Here is a 16,295-nt window from a genome sequence, read left to right as displayed (position 1 = left end):
GTTGTCTTTATTTCTCTCTCTGCGACAAGATTGCCTGCTTTCAATTTCCCTATTCCAAGGGAAGGGTAATAAAGTGTTTCAGGAGATACCTGCCCTGAAGCACGGGCATTTCTAATGTTAGCACTTCATAACATGGACACTCAAACAAGCCCACTCAATCCGTGGTAGTAACTTTTCAAAAGCCTGACAAATCCAGCTGTTACAAAGTGTTCAGACCATAGCTGGCTTGGAGAGCATGATCCATCAGGACTGCATGTCTTAAAACATGCCAACTTAATCCAAACAGTCTGGCTGGCTTTCAAACAGAGTGTATTTAGGCTATCCAATTTTATAACCTCTTCTGCTTGGGAATTCTTACTTTGTTTCATTTGTGTTTTTAAATCTCACATGCAGAATCCAACTCTGTGTAGCACATTTTCCAAATGAAATTTTGCACAGCCTGATTTTGTGACAAGCAGTGATTTGTAACTTCATCCTCACACAGATCACCTGTGTGTGGTAGAAGAACTGTTTTTTACCAAAAGAATATTGGAGCCACTTTAAAAAAAAAAAAATAAAGAAAGAGGACACATAAGAACAGAATGGTGGTGGATTGCACTTTCCATTGAAATATTTATGTATGTAAGTGAAGAAATTAGATTAATATTTTTTGTGTTTGAAGGATGTGACCTGTTAAAAACTAAGGAGAAAATTTGACAAAAAAAAAATCTGTGTGAGATTGTCCAAAAGACACAACTTATATTGGGATGGGTTGCACTCCCACTGAATTAAAAACATTCTTGTTGCTAGTTCCTGAAAAAGCTGTTTGGGGCCAGTGCTGAATATTTTGGAAACCATCCCAGTAAGCAAGGGGTTTTGGTTAAGAAATACCTATTTTTAAATTCATATTTAGGCAGGTAACGTAGTAGTCAAGATCTCTGATTCTCCTTTAGAGGTAACTTCGATAGGATCAGCTTTGATTGATGATTTTGTACTCTTAAATGAAGGCAGTGGGATAGCCAAGATGCATGGGGCTGCCTCCCAGCACATTCAGTTCTGCAGTGCCATCGTTCACACTTGCTTGTAAGGATTTCTTCAGCTAATCAGAGAGCGAGAAGCAGCCAGTATTACTTGGTCATGGGTACAAATTATCTGGAGATGTCCAAACTGATAAATCTCAAATCCACATTTCTGTGTAATGGGTGACACTTCATTTGAGAGCTTACCCTGTCAGGCTGCACATCTCTCCCTCTGTGGGTGTATTTAATCTGGAAGCTACTGTGATCTCCCCTTACATGCCCAAACCATTCTGCTGATTACTCTTAATTCTTACATACAACACCTCTAGTTTCATATTCCCACTTCCCCGATACTTTCTTTCCTTCCCTATTCTTAGGAGAAGCATTTTCTAGCTGTTAAAGCACAGGACTGAAAAATCAATGATTCCATGTTCTTTCCTCCTCCAGTATCTCATTTTGTTTTCTTGCCCAAGATTTTTCAATGTTCTGCACCTCAGATTCCTCCTCTGTAAAATGAAGGTCACTGTCATGTATCATAAATATCTCGCAGTAGTACTGGGGGAGTTTATTACTTGAAAAGGGATTTGAGATCCTTCCTCAGAGGCATGATGGTGCTCTCACCATGTAAAGAGTATTACATTACCCTGGGACCTGCATTAAGTGATGTCATGTGCAGTTGAGAAGAAGCTCAGCCTTTTCTTTATCATTTGCCAGACTGAATAAAAGAAAGCTTTCAGCAAGAAAAATTAGGAATCAGATAAATTGTTCTTCTGGTACATGTGATATTTGACTAAACTAATTTTTGAAGTGTTTATGGTTACATAGAATTGGACAGTTACAGCTCTTCATTTCCAGAGGTGTTACAAGGTGCTTCTATAATATGGCATCACATAAAATGCAGAGATCAACACACTATTGTATGCTGAGCTATATAAACCATCTGTCATTTTCATGTGTGTACATGGTCTATATAAGTGTCTTTAGAACACCAGCTGCTGCAGATCTTTCTGTTTACTTCAGATAATCCATATTATAAATGCTCTCTACTTAAATCAGTATCAGTGGTTGATATAGGTCAACAATGCTATAGCAGCCCTCAAGTACTTGGAAATATACCTTCATAGTATTGAAAAATCAATTGGAAATCTCCTTCAGAATGTACAGATCTCAGCATGTAAGACAAACACTTAACAGTGTGGTGAGTTGGTGTAGGATGCACAGAGGACAAAACTGGCCATATGGTAAAAGCTTTCTGATGAGGCTTTGGATGTTATTCTCATTGCTCCAAGCTACTCTCTGCAATAAAATACTGTGGACTTTGTGCAGGGTAACCTCATTAAATGTATGAATATATCTCTGAAATGGGATTTTTTTTTTCTCCTGTTTTATCTACTTAGGGTTTTAGCAAGGCCATTCTGCCTTTAGGCTGAACTGCCATCAATTTCTCCAGCAGATTTTTTATGCAAATTTAAACTTCTGCCTTTTGATGGATCATTTTAAATTCTGAAAAGTGCTTTAAAATAAATTACATCTTGTCCTTCCAAGATAACCAATGATCTAAAATATATTCTCTGCCAACTACAACCCTGCCTTCCTTTTTATCTCAAATCCAATTCAAAAACCAAAAATGTCACAGAAAACTCCTATTAGACCAAAATACATTAGCATCTATCATTCTTGAGCCAGATACTGGTATAAGTTGCATTTTTAGTTTGTAGGGGAAACTAAGTCCACAAGAGATTTGAAAAAAAAAAGCGCTAATACACTGCTAAGTGCTTATTACCCTAAGGTAAAACCTTTCCATATAAAGATTTTACCAGGATGAACAATGCAGTGTTCTACTTTTTTGTTGTTGTTGTTTTTTTGATTGGTTGTTTTTTTGAGGTTGGGTTTTTTGGGGGTTTTTTTGATTGTTTGGTTTGGGTTGGGTTTTTTTGTTTTTGGTTTTTTGTGGGTTTTTTGCTTGGTTTTGGGCTTTTTTGTTTTTTGGGGGTTTTTTGGGTTTTTTTTTGTTTGGTTGGTTTTTTGTGGGTTTTTTGCTTGGTTTTGGTTTTGGTTTTTTGTTGTTGTTGTTTTTTGGGGGTTTTTTTGGGTTTTTTTGTTTTGTTTTGTTTTTTGTGGGGTGTTTTTTGGGAAGAATGAGCTGGAAGATTCCTAGGATAAGTTTACACTTTTCACATTATTTTGGGTTTTTTTTACTTACAGAAAGTGCCATTTTTGCCACAAGAAAAATGAGTTTATAGCACCACCTGTCCTCCTTCACACAGAGGTCTTATTTGTATCTGCAGTCCTGGGCTGAGAAGCTGCACTATACCAGAGACAATTTCAGCAAGTTAGAAAGCTGTATGAATGATAATTGTCAGCCCAGCTGCATGTTTGCTTGCAGCATTCACTGCAAACCATCAGCTGGCTGCACTCCCACACCCTCTTTTTTGCTTTTTCCAATTTCATTGTAAAGTTGGAGAGATCCTCCAAACTGATCAGGTGAAACCCAGGTGACGTCTCCTATGCAGGCTGACAGCTCTAAAGTGTTTCCACTTCCTGCAGTTCCAAGGACTACCCAAGGCAGCAGACTGGCGGGAGAGCTTTTTGTAATTGGTGCCCTTCCTTTCCTCCAAAAAAAGTGGCAGCCATTTCCACTGCCATGCAGAAAGCCTTGTACTGCTGTGTTCAGGAGGCACTTGAACTCTTGTCCCACTATTAGAGAGGGCAGTTTTCCATCCGATTTCGTTCAGAGCAGTTCATGCCTCTTTAGCACCATGACAAGCTGCATTCAATTAAAAAAAAAAAAAAACAAAAAAAACCAAAAACAACAAAACACAAACAAACAAAAAGAAAGGTTGATTTTGCATCATAATTAAAGAAGGGAAAAGTACAGAACTGAAACTTTTCTCTCAGAAATCTGTGCCCCCGTGTATTATTTCCAAGTTCCTAGTGCAGGAAATCCTGTGTCACCTCAGCTGTGCCGGATGCTACATGAGAAAAACATCATGCTGTGGCAACAAGGCTCATTAGGATCAAGGGAGCCTTCTTTTCTTTCTGGGAACATCTGCCATGGCTTGGGAAGTTACTTAATCTTACAATGTGCCTGGATTCCAGATCTCTAAAATGGGGGCAAATAGAATTCTGCTACTTCCTGCGGACTTTTGGTCAGGTTAGCACCACTGTAGCACACTGCTCAGAAATTGGGACACAACACCTTTATCATATTTAGACTTTTTATTTCTCCTGCTCTAAAGGTCTCAGTCAGAGCAGCAGCATAAGCTACCAATGGACCCCATCAGAAAACGCATTTGTATGAAATTTAGCAACATCCCTGATGCTGTTCTTGATGCCAGAGAGTGAGCAAAAAGGTGCAGTGATGGCTGTGATAGTAGAGGTGACTGCCCAGCATCAGAATGGGAATGTCAGTTGGACTGTAAACTTGGGAGATGCATTTCTGGACACACTATGTGGCTACTTCTTAAAAGGACAAGAAGTAAATTCGGGACAAGGAATTTGTGAGAAAGTTACTGGTAAGTTTTTGGGTCACAGTTTTGGGTGTGAACACCAAAATAGCTCACTTACAAGCCTCAAGTGCAACACCCCCACACACATACAAAAGTGGGGGAGAAGATGGAGTAGTGGGGTAAAGAAAAACAAGGACAGATTCCAGATGACTATGCTGAAAGTTCATGTGCTTTTACAAAAAGGGATTTCTGCTGAAACCAGAAGGGAATCTTGGGTGCATACACCTTAGCTATCCTAACTAGTGGACTTCTAGCTGTACTGGTTCCCTGCCCAGAAAAGGAAAAAAAGAATGAGTCAATCCTGAATACCGATGAAAGCCAGACCACACCAAAGCCAGAGTGCCACAGGTACCGTCCCTGCGTCAGGCTGCCCAGAACACTCTCCCTGACCCACCCATTTTAATTTTACCAGGAACTTTCCCTATTAAATACACTTCCCATGAATGCTTTCACCCGGCCCAGCCACTCGCTCGGAGCGCAAAACCATAAAGTGATGGGATCATTCAGGGTGGGAATGGCCTCTAAGATCATCGATTCCACCCATTGTCCCAGCATTGCCGGGCCATCACACCTCCCTAAGTGCCACATCTACATGTTTTTGTGAACACCCCCACGGACAGTGATCCCACCACTTTCCTGGGTAGCCTGTGCCAATGCTGAACCACCTTTTTCCGAGAACAAGTGTTCCCCGATATTCGATCTAAACTGCCTCTGGCACGACTTGAGGCCTTTTCCTCTCGCCCAGTCGCTCACGTCCGCGGGAGCAAAGTCCTGGAGTGGTTCAGCCCCGCTCCCCGGGAAGTTTGACACAGCAAAGTCGCTTCTTCCCGGACACCAACACACCCGAGGGCACCGGCTCAAAACCTGCAGGAAGGTTTTGAGTCCATTGCCCCGCAACCCTGCGTGCCCAAGGGGTGCTTATAAACCCCAAGCCGCGGGCATTCTCCGCTTTAGACACGCGTGAGGTGGATGTCACAGCCTCGCGGGCAGAGCGGTGACAGGGATGGGAGGGCTGCCGGCGGAAGGCAGGCTGAGGTATTCCCCCCGGCTCAGAGCAGCTCCATCGGCCGCAGGTGCCGCAGCCCACGCCCACGGCTTTGGGGTGATTCGGGAGGTTTTTTGTCACTCTTGAGCTCGCCGCCCGCGGGGCGGAACTCTGTGTCCGGGGCAGCACGGAAGGTTTCCAGCGGCGGACGCGGCGGGGCCGGAAGGCGGCGGCGGCTCCGCCGGGGCGGCGGCATGGCGGGCTGGGGGCGGCTGGCCCGGCTCGGCGGCACGGCGGGCTGGGGGCGGCTGGCCCGGCTCGGCGGCACGGCGGGCTGCGGGCGGCTGGCCCGGCTCGGCGGCACGGCGGGCTGCGGGCGGCTGGCCCGGCTCGGCGGGCGCCTCTGGGCGGCGGCGGGGCCGGCTCCCGGACACAGGTAGCGGTACGGCTGGGAGGGGAAGGGGCTGCTCCGGGGGACGGGCGGGAAAGAAGAAGCGGTAGGAACAGCGGGGAGCAGAGCGTGGCTCGGCCCCTATCGCAGCTCCGAGGTCGTAGAATCGCAGGATGGCCTGGGTTGGAAGGGGACCTTGAAGATAATCGAGTTCCAGCCCCCGCTGCTGTGAGAAGGGACGGCTCCAGCTAGAGCAGGTTACTCAGAGCTGCATCCAACGTGGCCTTGGACGCTGCCACGGATGGGGCATCCAGAGCTTCCCTGGGCAGCAGTTCGAGTGCCTCCCCACCCTCACAGCTAAGAATTTCTTCCGAACATCTAATCTAAGCCTACCGTCTTTCAGTTTGAACCCATTCCCCCTTGTCCTGTCACTGCAGGCTCTTGTAAGTAGTTTAGCCTCGTGTTTCCTGTGGGTTCCCTGCAGGCAGCGGCCCTTTCCCCGCCCCGGGCGCGTCTCTGCCCGCCGCCCTTTGGGGAGGCCTCTGTGTGCGGCCTGCGGGCAGCACCTGGAAGCCTTGTTCGTGGTGCCAGGGGTTACTGCTGCGGCATTCCAGCCTTAGAAATGGCCCCGGCCTGCGTGGGAGTTATGGCAGGACAGGCATGTTCGCATCCAAACCATCTTTGCAGTGAGCGACTTGGCCTGCCATGTTTTGGGTGACCTTGGCCCGCTGGCCACGTGCATTCACTGCCTATACCATTAAATACTGTTTTGTTGACATTGCAGAGAACTGGGGAGCATTCAAGCCTTTTTCAGCTCTCATAACATTTATGGCAGGATACTGAGATGTTCAGCAGTGTTTGTAAAATCAGAGAGTTGTTGGGGCTGGGAGGGAGCTGAGGAGCCAAGTTCTAAGTTCTTCCTCACAGTGTGACCAGCCCTAATGTCACCCTAGGTTGCTCAGGGCTTTGTGCTTTTGGGTCTTGAATGCCTCTAAGGACTGAAACTGCACAGTCCCACTGCTCGGACCCCAGTGCCAGTGTTTGATTGTCATCAAGCTGAACATTTTTTTTTCTTAGGGAAATCTGAATCTCCCTTTTCAGGTTATAGCACTTCTCTCACTCTCCTGGTGTGCACCTCATTGACATGGCCTGCCTTGGTCTTGTCAGTAGCTTTCTCACAAATTATCCCATGCCACTTGTGGATGGGACTGTGCATTTCTCCTTTATGAATTTCACTGGGTTCCTTGTTGGCTTGTCCCTCTGGCTGGCAGAGGGACACCCTTGGGCATCAATCGCTGCTCCCTTCCAGCTTAAGAACGGTGCACTCATCCCCTCTCAGAGGCCACTGAAAAAGATACTGAACAGGATGAGTTCCTGAATAGACTCATGAACAACTACTTGCCTTCTAGAGAGTCCAAAGCATCAGCTGTGACTCCTTCAGCTGACAGTCCAGCCTGGTTTTTGCTCAGCTGATAGTCCACCCATCCATACCGTAACATCCCATCCTGGATAGAAGGATGCCACAACAGATTGTTTTTAAAAGTCTTGCTAAAGTTAAACAGTACTTACTGTTATCTCTTTGTTCATGGGTCTAGCTGGGTTTTTTTTCTTTGTCTTTAAAGGAGTGAGTGGTTGGTTGGTTGGTTTGTTGCCTGTTCCCCTTTGGTATAATTCAGAATACTTAGTCAAATGACAGATAATTAAGTTTTATAAATTAGACGTAACATACATGTTGTGAGACAATTTTTGTACTGATAAGACCCTCAAAACCTTTTTCCACCTCTGGAAAGGGATCAGCTGGGCTTTATAGTCAGATACATCAGCAGTTCAACATGGTGGCACGAGCATCTTTCTGAAGAGAATGTGGAGTTCCTCAAGAAGATAACTGCAGAGGAGTACAAAGCTCAGACAGCCAGCAAGCTGTGCCCTCTGAAAGATGAGCCATGGCCACTGAATAAGTGGACGCCAGGTGACTAATTATCTCTTCTGAAACACCTCTTCATGCTGAATTTATTATTGTTGTTGTGTTGTTGCATTCAGTAACATCAGGATTGGGTCTTGTGAAGTATTCTTCTTTTGGCTTTCACATCAGTTACTCAATAAATCTTCTGGCAGATAAGTAAATGTAATACGTCAGTTCTCTAAAAAACATTTTAAATATTACAAGATGTTAACAACCTTTTAAGAACTTTTAGTTCTTAAGGATAGTTTTTAGTCCAACTCTGGGCCTATCCCACTGCTGTACACAAGATAATAAATTGAGAATTTGTCCAAAAAGTCTTCTTAGAGTATAAAGTGTATGAACTTGAAAATGTTTTTGTTAATATTGCTGGGCTCTGAAGAAAAAGTGTAGTATATAATACATCCCACTTCTGGTCTGTGATTACAGTTTCCTATGGACTAGAACACAGAATTAGGTTTTTGAGCTTTCAAAAGGGTCACATCATTTGTGTGGCATACATGACAGTTTGCCATTGCAAAGATTGGGGTGGGAGGAATCTCCTACAGCGAACTTTCTATAGTTAGCTTGGCTCTAATACATGGGCATTGTATTTTGGAAAAGAAAAGCAAACCAAAATAGTTGCATTTTCTATCAAACACAACTGAAACAGAACTTTACTGCTGTTGGGGTTAAACACAGCCTACCTGCAAGGATTTAGTGGTGTATTCTCTCCTTCACCTCCTTAGGAAAGATCAGAGTTAATGGGACTTTACAGATTATTAGATGAACTCTTTCAATTATTAAGTGTGAAGGTGCATCCATGTTCTGTTTTGATCTGCAGATTCCATCAGAGTTGGTGTTGTTGCAGTAAAACTGGGAATGATGCCAATATGGACCAAATCAGGAGAAAAACATGCAGTCACACTACTTAAGGTGAAATAAACCATAATTAATTTAATCTCTTATACTATATTCAGATTGTAAACAAGCTGTTTCAAGGAAAAGCGAAATTTACTACTTGTACAGAGTAGGAAATCCTAAAAGAAAGTGAAGATTTCTTTCACTCCTGTATAGTATACCATGCCCATTCTGTTTATATCCATACTTTCTAGGAGTGCTCTGCCCTGCCGCCTCAGCTATTCAAATGCTGCAGAGCTATGAGTGGTGTTACCTACGTGATGCAACAAAGCTGGGGTTAACTATCACGCTTCATTTCTTTGCTGTTTCCACCTGCAGGGGTGTTGGGATTAGTTTCACCTTGGTTTCTGAGCCTTTGTAGCTCTGAAGCTGCTTCTTCATGTTCTCCAGCAGCTGCTCTTGTGATGAAGCCTTTTGCTACTGGCTGCAGCCACAAGAAGAGTGTGAAGGCCATCAGGTTTACAGGGCAAAGGAGCAGGAGTCTAAAATGGGGGCCCTTACTGTGTGCTTTGCATGCTTACAATTAGGGGTTTGCAGCTTTTTTGTGGAAAAGGTGATTATCATTTCTAGAGCATTTATGAAATTAGTTTGTATTCTACCATTTTTTTTTTGACAAAAATAAGCCTTCAGTTCATTGGAAAAGCAATGTCAGTGGTAAAAACGTAACACACTGTCTTATTTGTAGGCTGCATCTTCTGTTATGAAGCCCAGACTTTGGTGTTTTCATTGTCTTTATACACATCTGCTTATGCTCAGACAAACACTTTTTCTTTTCTCTAGGTTCAAGATTGCCATGTTTTAAGATATGTTTCAAAGGAAGAGTCTGGTGGAAAAACAGCTAAGCTGCTTGTTGGAGGCAAAAATGTATCTCCTTTTTCTGTAAGTGAAGCACTTTGGGTGTCACTATTGGAATAGTTGTTTCTGTTGTGATGATAATATAAAAGTAGCATAAGTAGACTTCTCTGAAAGATTGATTGGCTGACAAGAGTGCTTTGCAATTGATTTTTTGTCACATTCACCTTTGCCATTTCCTAAGCGAGTAAATTCTTGATTAAAAGACTAGCAAGAAGAACTTTTTGAAAGTTTTGCCTCTTAATTCTCTAGGAAAGCGGTGGGTTTATGAATTTGCTTTGAGGTGCAGTGTCCCATGCTGGTGAAAGGGTTTGAAGGACCAGTAGCAGTGGAGAAATGTGTGTTCTTCGTGTCTGTGGAGATTCAGTTGAGATGAGGACTGCAAGATACAAACTTCAGGAGCCTGCTGTATACTTACTCAGCTTCATCAGTTGTTTACAACTTAGTGCTCTGGCTTACTCTTCTGTACTGTCTTTTTAGCTATAGTTTTACTTTTTCCCCAGGTCTGTTGACATTGTTTAGTTTACCTATAATTCTGCTAAGTAACTTCAACACTTATCTTTTCAAGAAGATAGCTTCATGATTTTAACTCATCAACAGCCATATCAAAGCCACTCACTTCTTCAGACATCCCAGTTGCTTGATGTGGAATTCCCAGATATCTCTAGTGGCTGAGGCAGAGCTGTCATTCCAAGCATGAGTTATAGATCAAGCAGGAACAAAGCTTTCCCTCAAAGGATGTTTCTGTGATGCATTATTTCTGTAAAATATAATTTTTCAATTCTTGCAATATCCTGACACTTATTTGTCTGATTTGGGCAAGTGAAAAAATCCCAGGGCTCATGACTACTAAGCAGATTATCTCAGTTCATCATTGTGGCTTTTTGAGGGCATAGATTTCCATTTTTCAAACAGATGGGTATCCCAGGGCCTCAGAATTAGTCTATTTGTTTCTGCTTTAGTGGAGGTAATAGAAGAAGGAGAAGAGAAAATAGATCTGTTGGCTTTTTTAGTATAGTCTGCTGATTTTGAACAGGCTTATACTTCAAGGTACCATTCATTTATTTAGTTGATTTATGACATGTTTGACTAGTACAATTTGCACAGTTGCATAGGTGTCTATTCTGTCACTTCAGTCCATTTCTGCTTTCCAGGTATGGGATTTTCCTGGAAAAATGTCAGCTGTGTTTTTTTCTTTCCTGTTACTTTGGTCTAAGACATGCAAGAGTCATGGGAATGATAATTTTCAAGTTGTGCTTTGCCCATTAGACTCCTTTTCTTGAAGATGATGTTACCAGTAAGTCTAGTATATTGTCAGAGTAAAAGCATGCCAGAAGTAAGGAGGTATGAAGCAAACTTATTTTTAACAGCTCTTATGAAAATTTCTTTAAAGCAGAGCTATGTAAAAAGTCAAGGACTTTTTAGCAGTGTGGGGTTATGTTTAAGACTTTTTTTGGGCATAACTTCTCCCAAGTTAGTGTCTGTTAATTTGGTTGAACTTTAATTTTAACTCATTTTAATAAAGAATTTAATTAAATATTCTTTGAGCAAACTTTGGTGAAGTTTTGGCTTGAGACTGAACTGTTTATTTATTTTTATTATTTTTATTTTTTATTTTTATTATACTGACCTCTGTATTATTATTTTTGACATCATCATTTTATAAACTAGATAATTCCTAAGGAAGAATTTGGTGTACTGCTTCTGGGCAGATTTATTTGTTAAGGTACTAACAAGTGATGTATTTCTGTGGTTTAGCTGCAAGTTTGCATCATTGTTTTCCTAAGTTTATCAGCCTTCCTATGTGTTTCTCTTCTCCCTAAAGTGTCAGAAGTGAGAATTAAAAGAAAGCTGAGTCTTGTATTAGCATAAGCAATTTCTTTTTTGTTAATTCCTCATAGGAACATCAGTCTTCCTCAGATTTCTCACAGCTACTGGTTTTCAATGAGTTCAATCAAAAGAGTCTTTCGGTAATTTTTCTAACAAAGAATTTCATGTATTTCTTTGGAGTGTCAGATTGCTTTAAAACTGATAAGGGTGTTTTTTCATTTTTAGCAGGAGTCATTTTTCCTTTTTAGCTTGATGTATGTCACTCTCTTAAAAGTGAACAGATTCTTCATGATTTTTTAATGCAAAGTTATGCTCGAAAGTAAGTTCTGTCAGTGCTCAGACTTTTTTTTTTCTTAAAAATATTTTATATGCTTCCTATACGTGAGGGCATATCGATCATTTTCCTATCATATTGGATGATATTGTTGGTGCTTTTAAAAATAAAGAATCTCTGAGAATCCACTCAAGTGTTCCCTTCTTCATTGTATTGCTTTTTAGGAAGGGTTTGTAAAGATTGAAGTGTGTTTTGTTTGTAAAAGTACATCTCTGACTTGGCTGTTTGAAGAGGAGGTGCTGTTGCAGTAGAACAGTGCAAGGCTACAGCCTAGAGTAGGACTCTTGAGATACAAGTGAATTTTACCCTTTGACTTCACCATGCTCTTCTTCAGCTGTGGTAGCTCTTTCCAGCCACCCATGCTGAGGACAGGGCTTCCCTTGCTGTAGCTTAAGGCAGCAGTTTTACATAGCTGGAAATAAAGGATTGATATACAGGCACTTAGTAGAAAGTCCATATCTTTATTTTTCATTCTCACATATAGTTCTGCAGGTTAATACAGGTGCTCCACTGATCTGTCAAATATTTGTAGTCTCAGAAGAGAATTTGTATGTAGTTGTTTCTGGTTTTTTAAAGGTATTTGAAGTATTTTTTACTGTGACCTCAAGTTAACAAATCTCTTGAGAAATATTTTTCACTCTCAAAGATGGGTTCTGAAACTTAAAATTCCTGGGTTTTTTCTAAATCTGAGATCCTCATCATCTTGATTCCTCATTCTTCATAAAACTTCCTCTGTTCTAACGTTTTTCGACAAATGTTTGAAAATGAAAGGGCACCATGCGGGTTTTCAAAACTGTGTTTTCAAATACACTAAGTAACATTTTTAAAGTTGTGCACATTACTTGCTCTTAAAATACACAAAATAATTTTTGAGAGAGAGGGAGCTGCACAGGAGTTTTGAGAAGCAAATCTCAGAGATGAGATTATCCAAGTGTGACAGTATTATTAGATGCTTAAATTGCTTTCTACCAGAAATCATTTGAAGGAAAATCATCTGCTTCTCTTTTTTTTTTTTTTTCCTGTGGCCACAATTTTCCTGCATCACTGTTTCTGTTGCTTGGTTTTGTCTCAGTGATATGCTGTTCTGTGAGATGTCTTGCTTAAAACAGCTGAGAATAATTTTAAGTACTTTTAAATCTGTCAAACTCATCTGAAAACATAATCCCTGCTTTAGTAAGTCAGTAGTTTGACACTGAGTGTACTTGCTATATCTTAAAAATACATGGATCATAAACTTGTTATATTTTTGCCCAGAGACTCAAAATTTTCTTCTGTGGAAATTTAAGCATTTCTAGAAGTTTCTGCAAGATGAGAATTTGTTTCTATGGTTTTGTTAGTTCCACACCACAATAAATATAATTTATTAACTAAGTCATCAGAAGCTTTGAAAAAGAGAATCAACTTCTAAATTCAAAACTCCTTGTAAGCCATGAAAAAAAAAAAAGTAGCATCTGTCATGTACATTCTAAATGATTCGTTTCCCTCTTCTGATCTTCAATAGCCTCATACATCTCTCGTTTATATTAGGTAGCTGTAGGGTAACTACTTGACAGAAAATAAAAGGCAGACATTTATTTATTTTTAAATAAACTTTATGTAGAGATAAAATGCAAGCCTCAAGATGAAATTCTAGTATGATGTATCTGTTTCTCTGAGTGATGTTGACAGTCTGTAATCGTTTTCTGTGCTGGGTTGATTCTTGGGTATTTAAAGATGACTTCTTTTTTATGGCTGCTTTTTGTTGCAGAAACCGGAGTCTGCACATGAAATTTTTAAAGAAGCTGGAGTCCCACGGAAGCAGAAAGTCACAACTTTTAATGTAACTGATGATGCCATAATTAAGCCAGGTAATTTTTTTGAGCTACTGAATATTATGTGCATAGTCATTTAACATCTATCACTTGTAGACATAAATGAAGTTATGATGTGTATTTCAGTGTTGTTTTTCATAGAAAATGCTGAGTTCTTTGTCATTAAGCATAAGCAAACTTTTTTCATAGGGAAAATTAGAAGGTGGGTTTTACTTTTTAGTTGATGAGATGTGTTTTTTGCTTTTTCCAGGACACTATGTTTCCACCTATAAGAAAATATATCCAATCCAAATTTACTCTGAACGTTGAGTTAAGAAGTAAATGTCTGTAACCTTGATTCACTTATTGGGCATAAATATGGATACAGTTACAGGAAGTTCTGTGTTTCTCCTTATGAGAGGGACACAATTTTGGTGATGTGGTGATGTTTCCCAGGACCCTGAAATAGCAGTTTGAGTTTTGTTCCTTCTTGCTGCATTCGAAAGTAGGAGCTTTAAGTAGCTGCTTTTTCTGTTTTACAGCTTGCAAAGTAAAATAATCTAAATCCTATTTATAACAAACATTATCACTAAAAATCTGTATGGAAGTTTGGAAATCAAATTAGAAGTTTTAAGTTTCTGAGGTTTTATTAGGTAGTGTATTTAGGTTGCATTTATTTTGTGAGTTTTGGCAGTTACAGGTATTTTCTGAAGAATTATATAGGGTAGGAAATTCTAATGTATTGCATCTTCAGTGCCATTAATGGAGCTTTTTAAGCTTTTATAGCAAGACCTTTTTAAGACAGTAACTGATAAAAATCAAATCTGACATGAAGTCTGGACTGATAAATGGAAGCAATAGCTTGAGATAAAGCAGAATTGCAAGTTTTCGATACGTTGGTTTTGCAGTGTGTGTATTCTGTACATAACACTCTTTTTGTGTATGATTCTGTGTGGGTTGGCATTATCCAAATGTGTGGATTATGTAAATGGAACATGAAATAATATAAAAGTTTTTATGCTTGAGACTTATGAGAGGTTTACGTCATTTTAGTTTGCATTCATACAGATTTGAGGAAGCATGGAAGCAATTGAAAAAACATGAAACAATTAAAATTTCTTTTTTTAATGGATGTATAACAAACTGCAAACTGAAATATGCAGCCACATGGATCTTCAGATTAAAGTTTATTTATAAAGAACTAAGTTATCAGTTTTGCTTTGTGGGTTTTTTTTAAGCTGCTAATGAAAGAAGATTTGCACTTTGATTAAAAAAAAACACTGAAGACAAAACAAATCAGAAATTAATACTTTGATACTGCAAGTACTTAAGGAATTAGTGTCATTACAGTGAGGTGACTGTGTCACTGACCTACAGTAGAACTGTATCTGCTAAAGGTTAGCATGTAGACAATTCCTCAGTGGAGGAAGCTGTACTTTTGCTACAGACTTTAGTTTGGAAACACTGTGTCTTAATAGAGGAAGCATTGCAAAACTTTTTTAACTCAACTTTTTTCTAGTAAATGGGTTTTTATGGTTTGTTTGGATTTTTTGTTTGATTTTTTTTTTAAACCCTCCACCTTGTGAAGTCCTAGTAGTTCTAAATGAGCATATTCTGTTTTCTTACTAAGCATATGTATTATGAATCTTAACTAATTAGGCACTTTGGGCTTTGGCAGTGTGGGAAGGGCAATGTATCTGAGTAAAGCCTTGACTATTCCTTCCTGCTCATCTGAAATGGGCCTATATCTTAAATGTGCTTAAATAATAAATACAAAGCATCTATTTCAGTCTGTGAGGTTGGTAAAGAAGAACAAATAAGATTTAAATAACAAGTTCTGTTTTATTTCCTGTGACTGTAACCTGCCCTGGAGGATAATAACTGCATAGTGGTTTGAGGATTTCAGCACCAAGTTGAACTTGATCTCTCCTCTTCTTCCACAGGTACTCCTTTGTATGCTGCTCACTTCCGCCCTGGGCAGTTTGTGGATGTTACTGCAAAAACGTAGGTGCCTGAGAATTTATCATGTCTTAAATCTTTCTCAAAGAGAATGCCTATTTTTTTTCCCTCTAATTTGGCTTGAACATATGGCTCACAAAAGCTGAAATACAATTGTAGTGGTAGTGACAGGAAATTGATGTCTGTTCACTCATTGGGTCAGAAATATCAAGTTATGTTTCTTGATGAGGCTAACTCTTGCTTTTGAGCAAGGCAGGTAGATTATTAGTACTATTAAGGCTGAGGTCTGCCTGTGTTGCCTCTCAAATGCCCATGATTAGCATTGGCAAAGAGATACTTTAGTGCACTATCTCTAGTAATAAATGCTGAAAGGTATTGGTTCCCTAAAAGACACCCTAATTTTAATTTGGTGAAGAGATGGGAAGAGATATGTGGACTAACAGGATAGTAAAAAGATAGTGAGTACATTTAGGAGTAAAACAGAGCTGTCAAATTCTTTTTATTTGTTTTCTCTCACATTCCAGCTCATGTCCTTGCCAGCAGTGGTTAAAGATCTTTTACTTTAATGTGGGAGGAATGATTTCCTCTCAGACCGCTGCGAATGCCAAATGAGAGCTCAAATAATAGAGGGTGTTTAAAAGTAAAATTGGCAACCTGTGGCAAAAAAAAAAAAAAATCCTATCCTGGCTCTTGCACATATGTGATTTCCCCTGATCAAGAGAACTGTCTGCGTACTTCAGTGTCGTGATACAAAGATAATATTTGCCATTGCAGGTTTTATTTTCTC

At 40.2% G+C, this 16,295-nt stretch overlaps 1 protein-coding gene across 1 annotated transcript in view; it reads left to right on the top strand.

Moving 5' to 3' along the window:
• The first annotated feature begins 5,731 nt into the window (after nt 1–5,731).
• Nucleotides 5,732–16,295, top strand: part of MRPL3 (mitochondrial ribosomal protein L3) — a 28,162-nt gene continuing 17,598 nt past the window's right edge. Inside the window, exons 1-6 of the mRNA XM_077782137.2 lie at nt 5,732–5,928; nt 7,674–7,852; nt 8,667–8,758; nt 9,524–9,622; nt 13,507–13,606; nt 15,493–15,553. Coding sequence (XP_077638263.2) covers nt 5,747–5,928; nt 7,674–7,852; nt 8,667–8,758; nt 9,524–9,622; nt 13,507–13,606; nt 15,493–15,553 — 713 coding nt within the window. The 5' untranslated portion in view covers nt 5,732–5,746. The remainder of the gene's footprint in view (nt 5,929–7,673; nt 7,853–8,666; nt 8,759–9,523; nt 9,623–13,506; nt 13,607–15,492; nt 15,554–16,295) is intronic.

The sequence above is a fragment of the Lonchura striata genome, chromosome 2 (assembly GCF_050655825.1).
Source record: "Lonchura striata isolate lonStrDom1 chromosome 2, ASM5065582v1, whole genome shotgun sequence".
NCBI classification, from domain to species: domain Eukaryota; kingdom Metazoa; phylum Chordata; class Aves; order Passeriformes; family Estrildidae; genus Lonchura; species Lonchura striata.
This window is presented reverse-complemented; position numbering and strand designations above follow the sequence as displayed.